At 43.8% G+C, this 10,189-nt stretch overlaps 1 protein-coding gene and 1 pseudogene across 3 annotated transcripts; both read left to right on the top strand.

Moving 5' to 3' along the window:
• The first annotated feature begins 137 nt into the window (after positions 1-137).
• LOC106575300 (toll-like receptor 12) lies at positions 138-7,941 on the top strand (annotated as a pseudogene). Its single transcript, XR_014380178.1, has 9 exons — positions 138-1,219; positions 1,363-1,530; positions 1,624-1,929; positions 2,587-2,847; positions 4,456-4,644; positions 4,926-5,350; positions 5,498-5,706; positions 5,807-5,924; positions 6,136-7,941. The product of XR_014380178.1 is annotated as a toll-like receptor 12 (transcript).
• Positions 7,942-8,204: 263 nt separating this feature from the next.
• Positions 8,205-9,621, top strand: LOC106573865 (protein S100-A11). 2 transcript variants are annotated; one of them, XM_014149280.3, is made up of 3 exons: positions 8,205-8,349; positions 8,656-8,786; positions 9,329-9,621. In XM_014149280.3, the coding sequence occupies exons 2-3, from the start codon at positions 8,658-8,660 to the stop codon at positions 9,461-9,463; spliced, it is 264 nt and encodes an 87-aa protein (XP_014004755.1). In that variant the 5' UTR covers positions 8,205-8,349; positions 8,656-8,657; the 3' UTR covers positions 9,464-9,621. The 2 variants fall into 2 exon arrangements, with proteins under 2 accessions (XP_014004755.1, XP_014004764.1); XM_014149289.3 differs by having other exon boundaries at positions 8,276-8,349; positions 8,598-8,786.
• The last annotated feature ends 568 nt before the right edge of the window (positions 9,622-10,189 follow it).

The following is a 10,189-nucleotide window of genomic DNA, read 5'->3' as shown; positions in this document are numbered from 1 at the left end:
CATTGTAGAATTATAGTGAAGACATCCAAACTATGAAATAACACATATGGAATCATGCAGTAACCAAAAAAGTGTTAAACAAATCCAAATATATTTAAGATTCTTCAAAGTAGCCACCGTTTGACTTGATAACAGCTTTTCACACTCTTTGCATTCTCTCAACCAGCTTCATGAGGTAGTCACCTGGAATGCATTTCAATTAACAGGTGTGCCTTGTTAATTTGTGGACTTTTTCCTTCTTAATGCGTTTGAGCCAATCAATTGTGTTTTGACAGGGTAGGGATGGTATACAGAAGATAGCCCATATTATAGTAAGAACAGCTCAAATAAGCAAAGAGAAATGACAGTCCATTACTTCAAGAGATGGTCAGTCAATCCAGAAAATGTCAAGAGTTCTGAAAGTTTCTTCAAGTGCACTCCCAAAAACCATCACGCGCTAGGGTGAAACGGGCTCTCATGAGGACCGCCACAGGTAAGGAAGACCCCCCCCCCCTTGCCCTCACAACGCTGGTCCCCTCTGTTGTTATAATCTATGCATAGTCACTTTAATAACTCTACCTACATGTACATATTACCTCAATTACCTCGACCGGTACCCCCCTGTATATAGTCTCGCTATTGTTATTTTACTGCTGTCTTTAATTACTTGTTACTTTAATTTCTTATTCATATATATTTTTTTAAACTGTATTGTTGGTTAGGGGCTCGTGTGTAAACATTTCACTGTAAGGTCTACACCTGTTATATTCGCCGCATGTGACTAAACAATTTGATTTGAAAGCGACTTAGTCATGTGTTCATACATTTTACCTATGGGTGTTCCCAGGAATGGAATCCACTATCCTGCCGTTACTAGTGCCATGCTCTACCTACTGAGCTACAGGACTCCTATTGATCTTTTGAATGTAAAAATTCATTGCCATGACTATGAACAACAAATGAGCACAGGAACAGATCTGTCAACCAGGCTAATGTTGTAAGATGCTAACCCTGACTCTGTAGGTGTGGTCCTGGTCTGAGGCAGCTGTCTGTGACTTCTGAGGATCTGTCTGGTATGGACCTGGGGTTCTGGACTGGTACCGGTCAGATACAGGGTCTGATGATGGTCCTGACCAAGCTGACCAATGCCTCGTTCTGCTCTGCAGGGGGAGGGAGGGTGTGGAACCTCACCTCTCTCATTCTCCATGGCAACCACCTCACTGAGATCACCACTGATCAGGTCAGTCAGTCTGTGTCACTTCTGTTTAATGTCTATACCTCAACTAACTGAGATACAATAACTTTGCTGACTTGAGATATTTGTATGATGCTATATAAAATCAGTATGGCGATGAGTATGATGGTTATCATGATCATTCTCAGTTCTCCTGTATGCCCCTGCTGGAGCGTTTGGACCTGAGTGGGAACCATATCTCCTCCCTGGCCCACCGGGCTCTCCAGGGGATGCCGCTCCTCCGCGTCCTCGACCTCACCCACAACAAAATCTCCCTGCTGGGAAAAGACGACTTTGAGGGTCTGCCTGCTCTAGAGGTCAGATCAGGGTATTTGTGTTGATGTGCTAAGTGCTATATGTTTGGAGGGGAAACAGATTATGGTAATCAATTATTGATGATGTGACTGTAGGTTCTCCTCCTGGAAGGGAACAAGATCTCGAGGGGCATCGCTCATGGGGTGTTCCGTAGACAGCATCGACTCCAAGACCTCAGCCTGGGAGAGATAGACATTATCTACCAGCTCTACCTCAACATGCTGTTCCTGGGCTTCCCCACCAAGCTCCAGCACCTCCTCATCGACACAGGTCCAGGACCCTACCTCACCGTAGGCCATGTTCCTGCTCCTGAGTTCCCCATGGTCCTGGAACTCAGAGGGAAGATGATCCAGTCCTCTGACTGTGACAACAACATGTTCCCCATGGTCCGAGAGCTGAAGGTGGGCCAGGATGAGGAGTTACTCTGTGTTGTATCTCAATGTGATGTCTAGAAGTAATCTTCAACCATGGTCCTGGCGGAAGTAAAGGTGTGCAGGCTATTGCTCCATCCTCCAGTACTAACACACTTCCCACTGGGCAAAAACTAATTGAATCAATGTTCTTTCCACATCATTTCAAGCAACAACAATATATCTGTAATGACGATGAATCAAAGTGGAAAACTGATTGGAAAAAAGTCAAGTTTGCAAAAAGTCATCAACCTAAGAACATTTAGTATTTTCTTCACCACACTTGTAACCTAAATCTAATGACATGGTGACATTTGTTGTTGATTTCATGTTCAATTCACATCAGTTGACAACTCAACCAAATGATGTCTGTGCCCAGTGGGTTGGTTCACCTGATCAACTTATATCAAGCTGTGGTTCCACAGGACCAGGATTGAAGAACACTGCTTTATAGCCAATCAGCAGATCTTGTACAGGAAAATGTATCATACTGGTAGCTAGTCAGATAAGTTTCTGCTACTGCCAATTCATTTTTATTGTCATGCCTCAACAATGTTGTGCTGAAGGACTTGGCTGCAGCAGACACTGATCTGGCTAGCTACCAGTAATTTTCCGGTAATCTTAATAATACAAATATTCTGAAAATAGGTGGGCGAGGGGACAACATTTGACTGCAGAAGCATTTTCCTGGCCCCCTACTTCCTCAACCTGGAGTCGTTTGAGTTCTCAGCCAACCCTGAGAAGTTTGCCACCCCCTACACCACCATCAACCAGCTACGAAAGCTGAAGAGGCTCAAACTGACCAACTTGAACTTCTCCAACCACACAGACCCCAGTGTTACCTTCAGGAACCTGACGGAGCTCAGGAGCCTAGTGCTGATCAACTGTCGTCTCAACTTCCTCACCAGGGTACTAACTAGCTATTGGTCCATCAATCGAATCATTCATTGATAGATCGTTTTTCCAACCGCTTTTAGTTTCATGCCTACTGATAATGACCCTGGTGTCTCTACCTTCACATTGAGAGCCCTTAGATCCTTCTAGTGATGGCATCACGTGTTACTGCCAATGCTCTTCCACATTACTGTATCTCTCGCTCTCAATTCAATTAAATTCAAAGGGCTTTTTTGGCATGGGAAACATATGTTTACATTGCCAAAGCAAGTGAAATAGACAATAAACAATAAATGAAGAGTAAACATTACACTCACAAAAGTTTCAAAGAAATAGAGACATTTCAAATGTCATATTATGGCTATATACAGTGTTATAATGATGTGCAAATAGTTAAAGAACAAAAGGGAAAATAAATAAACATAAATATGGGTTGTACAACCCCTTTTCTTGTGGAAACAGTTCACAAATCTTGCTGCTGTGATGGCACACTGTGGGCAATGTCTCCTCTTGAGAACCAGGTCTGCCTATGGCGACCTCTCAATAGCAAGGCTATGCTCACTGAATCTGTACATAGTCAAAGCTTTCCTTAATTTTGGTTCAGTCACAGTGGTCAGGTATTCTGCTACTGTGTACAGTCTGTTTAGGGCCAAATAGCATTCCAGTTTTTTGGTAAATTCTTTCCAATGTATCAAGTAATTATCTTTTTGTTTTCTCATGATTTGGTTGGGTCTAGCTGTCCTGGTGCTCTGTGGGGTCTGTTTGTGAACAGAGCCCCAGGACCAGCTTGCTTAGGGGTCTCTTCTCTGGGTTAATTTCTCTGTAGGTGATGGATTTGTTATGGAAGGTTTGGGAATCACTTCCTTTTAGGTTGTTGTGGAATTTAATATCTCTTTTCTGGATTTTGATCATTAGCAGGTATTTGATCATTAGCGGGTACCTAATTCTGCTCTGCATGCATTATTTGATGTTTTACGTTGTACACAGAGGATGTTTTTGCAGAATTCTGCATGCAGAGTCTCAATTTGTTGTTTGTCCAATTTTGTGAATTCTTAGTTTGTGAAGTCTGGGGTCCGCTCACCATCATAAAGGGCAATGGGTTCTATAACTGATTCAAGTATTTTAAAGCCAGTTCATAATTGGGATGTCAAATTTTATATTCCTTTTGATGGCGTAGAAGGCGCTTCTTGCCTTGTCTCTCAGATCGTTCAGAGCTTTGTGGAAGTTACCTGTGGTGCTGATGTTTAGGCCGAGGTATGTATAGTTTTTTGTGTGCTCCAGGGCAACAGTGTCTAGATTGAATTTGTATTTGTGGTCCTGGCAACTGACCTGTTTTGGAACTCCATTATTTTTGTCTTACTGAGATTTACTGTCAGGGCCCAGGTCTGGCAGAATCTGTGCAGAAGATCTAGGTGCTGCTGTAGGCCCTCCTTGGTTGGGGACAGAAGCACCAGATCATCAGCAAACAGTAAAAATTTGACTTCAGATCTCTCGCTCTCTTTCTCATTACTCTATCTCCCTCCCTCACATTGTCATTACTGTATCTCCCTCTCTCCCCTTCTCATTACTCTCTTTCTTTCACCCTCTCTTTTCCTCCCTCTTTCCCTCCCTCCCTCCCTCCAGTCCATGTTTACAGACCTGGTGTCTCTACGTGTGTTGAGGCTGTACAGTGAGAGCCCTCTGATCCTGTTGGAGGGGGTCTTCATTCCCCTGCTGTCTCTCTCCACGCTGGTCTTTGACCAGGTCGACTTCCGCTGTGACTGTTCCAACGGCTGGCTTCTGGACTGGGCCGACAACTCTCGTAAAACACAGGTAGAAGAAGTCAGGTCCAACTAAAGCTCTGATCTGCTGATAACATATAGATTATTGTTGATAAATAACAGGTAACAGGTTTTTACTAGGGATCATGTATTTATGTTTGATGATTTCTGGTCTTTAACGGGTGCTGTGAACAACAAATGATATTGATTAGAATCTTTCAACAACAGACAATTTATATATTTTTGATAATTGTCTTTAAGAGGTGGTGTTGACTAGGGTTGATACAGTATATTGATTACAGATGATTAATGATTGATTGGTTATGGATTCAGGTGGTGCTCCTGCAGCAACAGCAGTGCATCTGGCACTACCAGCGACTCAACTTCCTGTCCACCATGGAGCGCCTCTGCCAGACCGAAGACGACTTCCTGTCCTACGTCTCCACAATGGCTGCTTTGTGCACCCTACTGTGCTTGGCGCTAGGATACCGCTTCCTCCGCTGGCCCTGTGTCGTACTATTCTTTCGTCTGAGAGGATGGGTGGAGCGACGTGTGGGGAAGAGGTGGTGGAGGAGGAAGAGGAGGATGGGGGAGAGGGGGAGGAGGGAGAGGAGAAGGAGGAAGAGGAGGTGAGGTATGATGCGTTTGTGTCGTTCAGCAGTCTTGACGAGGCGTGGGTACTGGGAGAGATGGCCCCGATGCTAGAGGAGGAGGGGGAGCCACGACTACGACTGTGTCTACACCACCGAGACTTTGAGGTGTGTGTGTGTGTGTGCGCACGCGCACTTCGACATGGAAGTGTGTGTGAGAATGGAGAATATGGTGCTATAATGGTACAAAGTACAACCACAAATACATTAGATTAGATTGATAAACAGCACCCAGCCTGTTGTGTCCTGTCCCAGGTAGGGAAGGGCATCGTGGATAACATCGCTGAGAACATCTACTGCAGCAGGAGGACGGTGTGTGTGTTGACAAGACGCTACCTGAGGAGTGACTGGTGTGGCCTGGAGATGAGAGTGGCTACACACCGCCTGTTGTCTGAGCACAGCCACAGACTCATCCTCATCTTCCTAGAACACATCTCCCCCTTCGAGCTGTCCGCCTTCCACAGGTAACACACACCAACTCATCTCCTGAATGGACTGAACGTAGAATGGAATACATTGTATATGAACAGTAGTGATATGATGTACTGGGTGTTTGTGTTGCAGGCTGGCTAAGCTGGCCAGAACCCGGACCTACCTGGACTGGCCCCAGGATGAGGATGAGAGGGTAACGTTTTGGGAGCGTTTACGACGAAACATCGCAGAGAGAGACGCAGACGAACTGGTGAGAGAAGGGGTCAGATCAGACCTTGCACCATTTGTCCTGCTATTCTCATGAAAGTAATCTATTTCTATCTGAAGTGTAACCACTCCACTGTAATGAGTAACTTTGTAACTCAGTTACACAGAAGGTCAACCTGACCCTAGTAGTGTTACAGTATATAACATACTGTATGTGTTTTCAAATGTCCTTTCATTCTACGTTCATTTTGCAGCATGATCCTCCGGAAGCATCCTGAAGTCATCTGCGTGTTCCCCGCGATGTTCTACAGTCTACGTTTAGAGAGATAGAGTGTTAGCTACTGATCTCAGATAAGGGTGACGTCAAGTGACTCCTTTCTGGATTTTTTTTTTGCATAATATTTTGACGTTGATTTCTTTGCCTTCCATTTATCAGACGCTCTTATCCAGACCGACTTACAGGGTTAAGTGCCTTGCTCAAGGGCACGGCGGCATATGTTTCACTTAGTCGGCTCTGGGATTCGAACCAGTAACCTTTCGGTTACTGGCCCAATGCTCTTAAATGCTAGGCTACCTTTCCTTCGTCTCCTTTCTTTCATTCACTGATTGTTCAATTAACTGTTCTTAGATCTGTGCTGTGTGTATTTGAGCACAAAGACAACATTAATAAGCTAAACATTCTCCCATGGAAACAACACATTTCAGTTGGTTAGATATTGTTTCCAGTAAATGACCATTTATTTTAATACATGTTGCACTCTAACTCATTGATGCAGTGTGAGTTTACAGTAGCTTTATAGTGCAACACTCCTCCCATCTAAAGCAGAGACCCACATAGTATAGCTGATGTCTCAGCTATACTGACTAAAATGTGTGTGTGCATGCTTGCAAGAGTGCTTGTCTGTGTGTGTGTGTGTGTTTGAAAGTGGTGTATGCTGTCTACCTGCCCTCTCCTCAGTAAGTACCAGGGCCTGTTCGTTCTAACCCTCTGCAGCAGAAGGACAGTGTGTCTTGTCATCACTAGAGACATCCATTGCTACAGGCTGAGAGATGAGGGTTAATAAGCCATTCTGGTCTGTGTGATAGCTGCTGACTAATCATGCTGATGATGCATTTCTACAGCTTTGCATGAATAAATGGGGGACGTGTCTTTTTAAGATTTGGAATAGTCTAAACCTTCAGGCAAAGCCCTGTGTGTGTGTGTGTTTCATTTTCAAATACATAAGATAATAGTGTTGGACAAATGTTTTTGTAGTTATATCTGCATCGCTCTGTTTGCTCAATTATTAAACTGACATTCAACTGCAATGGAATTAAACTGTGCATTTCCTGTGAGTGTGTGAGCATGAATGTATACGTGCATGATGTCACATCAAACCCCTCACTCAGTGGAGTTGGATTCAGACTCCTCTGTCTCATTAGTTGTGAGGTTAATGTTAGATATAGTTTGACTAGGAGAGGAGATGCCACTCATGCCAGAGGGTGGGAATCATTTGCTACCCTTTGACTCTGGTCAGAATGAGAGATTCACGTAACTACACTCACAGTAAATCTGACTTTATAACACTGATGTTAGATTTGAATCAAGACAGGCTCAAATCAATATAATATTCTAAATGCAAGCCAAAGGGCGAAACATGCAATACACAATCCCTCATTTCTGCTGATGATGAAGTTGATTTGTTCTGCCCAAAGCTAAGTAAACCAGAAGAGCTGTTCTGAGAGGTTTTAGCATAAGCATAGCGACTTTTTACATTCATATGGCAGCCAGACAGGAAACCTGGGTGTTGCAACAGCCGATATTGCATCAATGAGATCATCACTCTACGTTAATATGGTGGTCTATTTAATCCACCAGGTTCTGCACACACTTCTATGATGGCTGCCCCACACAAGCTATGCGCTGGTGTTCTTGGTGACATAGTACTATTGCTGTAACATGTCTGTTTTCTGCTTACCCACCAGCCACCACAGCCTCCACCTGTTAGGTTCTGTGTTTCCTTCCTGCAGGGTGATTGGTATAGCACACCTTGCTCTCTGCCTGTAATTAATCTTAGCTTAACATTATGCATGCTCTAGCAGTGAGCTACCCCGAAGGAGCAGAGCCTAATGCCTAGACTAACGTATTGTAATCTTTAATAATAAATGGTTAAATGAACACGTGTGGTTTCCTGTCTGAAGGTGAGTGCTTTTCAGTGTTGTATAAATCCAATAATCACGTCATGGAAAGAAACCAGTGGTCAGTGTGGAGTAATTTAGCTTACACTATTACAGACACCTTAACCTTGAAGTGGACGGAATGGACGCCATGACATGAGAAACATTTACAAGAGATGAGGGGGGGCTTGATTTTATGAAGAGGAGGTGAGTATAAGAGAGAAAAAGAGAGAGCGAGAGAGAGAAAAGCTTGCCTTCACACATACCACCTCAACACACTCACCACCTCAGCCACCGGCAGCAGTGTCCAGGTGAGTTAATCATTCTAATCTACCTCCATATTTCTCTATAAGTTGAATATACATCTATCTTTTATCTCCCTCTCTGTTTAATGTTTCTATCTCCTGTCCTCCCGTCTCTTTCTCTCCTCCTCTGTAACACTTGCTGTTTTTTCTCAATGCTGTCTTTGACCTGACGTGGTCTGTAGTATTTTATCTACGTATTTATATGATTTTTCAGTTCAATAACCGCTCCTCTGTCTGTATTGCATTCTGTTTAGTCCCATTAGAACACTACCTCTTCTCCATTCTTTCTTCCCGTTTCTCTCTCTCTGTCAGTGATGGAGTCAGCCATTGGTGTACTCGTGTCCCAGTTCAAGGCGTTTGCTGGAAGTGATGGATCCTCAGATACACTGAGCAGAGATGAGTTCCAGAGCCTGGTCAAAACACAACTCCCCAACTTCGTTAAGGTAATTACATGTTAATTATACTGTGGTAACGTTTGAGTAATACTATAATAACCCGTGATCACAGGCTTTTATTCCAGTCCAGCTATAATACAACTGATTCAGCTTGATGATTAGTGCTGGGCTGTAACAAAAGCGTCCACCCTTTAGCTCTCCAGGAGCAGGGTTGGTGAGCCACAACATCAGTTTTTGGTCCACTTCATTTCCTCTAGATGGGGACATAGACAGCACAGATGCCTCTTGTCCTTCCAACCTCTGCCTCCTGTGGTATATCAGTATGGCCATACTAAAATAGACATTTGCATTTGTGCTTGTAAAGTGCTGTACCGCCATCCTTTCTAGAATGGCCAAATAGTGACACCTAGAAAATAGCTTAATTTCCTTGTTCCCTTCTCATGACCTCAGATGGTAGAAAGGTTTCTTCTCGTCACATGGCTTTTCTGACAAGCATAATCAGATCAGTCAGTGTGGTTCTGAATCTGAGAAGAAGAGGAAAGGAAGCCTCTTAACTAGTGATTCTGACGGCCCTTATTGCCTCCCTGTAGAACGCTGGTGACCCAGCTGTCATCGGCCGACTCATGGACTCAATTGACGAGAACAACGACGGAGAGCTCACCTTCCTGGAGTTCTGGCAGCTGATTGGACGACTAGCAAATCAACACGGCGGCTTTATCCAATAGGATGTCTCCATGTCTTGTTCTGTTACTACCATATAATTACAATGATAACTTATTCTAATGGTATGGTTATCCCCATGTTGTGTTTCTAAATTGTCAAGTGCTTCATAAAGCTATGGAGGATTGGTCCAGCAAAATAAAAACATGGATGAATCATACAACTATAGTATCTATGACTACCTGACCTTACTCACTCTCTCCCTCTTTCTTTCTCTCTCCTCTCTCTCCCTTTCTGTCGCAGCCAAAATTCCCTCCTTGTTTTGAGAGTATAATTATGTCTCGCCAAACTAGCCAGACTAAAACTAATACTGCATACACACACACACACAGCGGGAGCAGTGATGGCATCAGACTGTGTCTGCATTGTCTGTGTAAATTGAGAATCTTGGTGTGTAAGCAGAATTTATTCTGGCCCTGTTGTGAATGAGACTGCTAGTGTTTTCCAGGAGGTTGTACCTCTTGTCAAATGAACAGGAGGCTGTAGGACAGAACGAGAAAAACACCATTGTTAAGCGTATAGGCACTAGGCAGGAGTAAAGAATTGTAGACATAGCCTGGATGTCAGTCTTGCAGTCTTAGTGCTTCAGCCAATGATGATTGCTATGACAAAACATGTTTGGTATGACAGCAGGGAAGGAGTTGGCTGAAGCAGCAGAATATCTGGCTCCCAGACTAGGGAGAATCAGTAGCAGTGAGTGGGTCAAATCAATGGGGAAGCCAAGACAGAAA

The sequence above is a fragment of the Salmo salar genome, chromosome 02 (assembly GCF_965601325.2).
Source record: "Salmo salar chromosome 02, fSalSal1, whole genome shotgun sequence".
In the NCBI taxonomy this organism is placed as follows: Eukaryota; Metazoa; Chordata; class Actinopteri; order Salmoniformes; family Salmonidae; genus Salmo; species Salmo salar.
The sequence above is the reverse complement of the archived record's forward strand: the minus strand, read 5'-3'. Positions and strand labels throughout refer to the sequence as shown.

Excerpts from the sequence above, each read along its gene's own strand:
- LOC106573865 (XM_014149280.3), top strand. The coding sequence starts at position 8,658 with ATGGAGTCAGCCATTGGTGTACTCGTGTCCCAGTTCAAGGCGTTTGCT. Across the intron at positions 8,787-9,328 it reads AACTCCCCAACTTCGTTAAG|AACGCTGGTGACCCAGCTGT; the intron begins GTAATTACATGT and ends GCCTCCCTGTAG.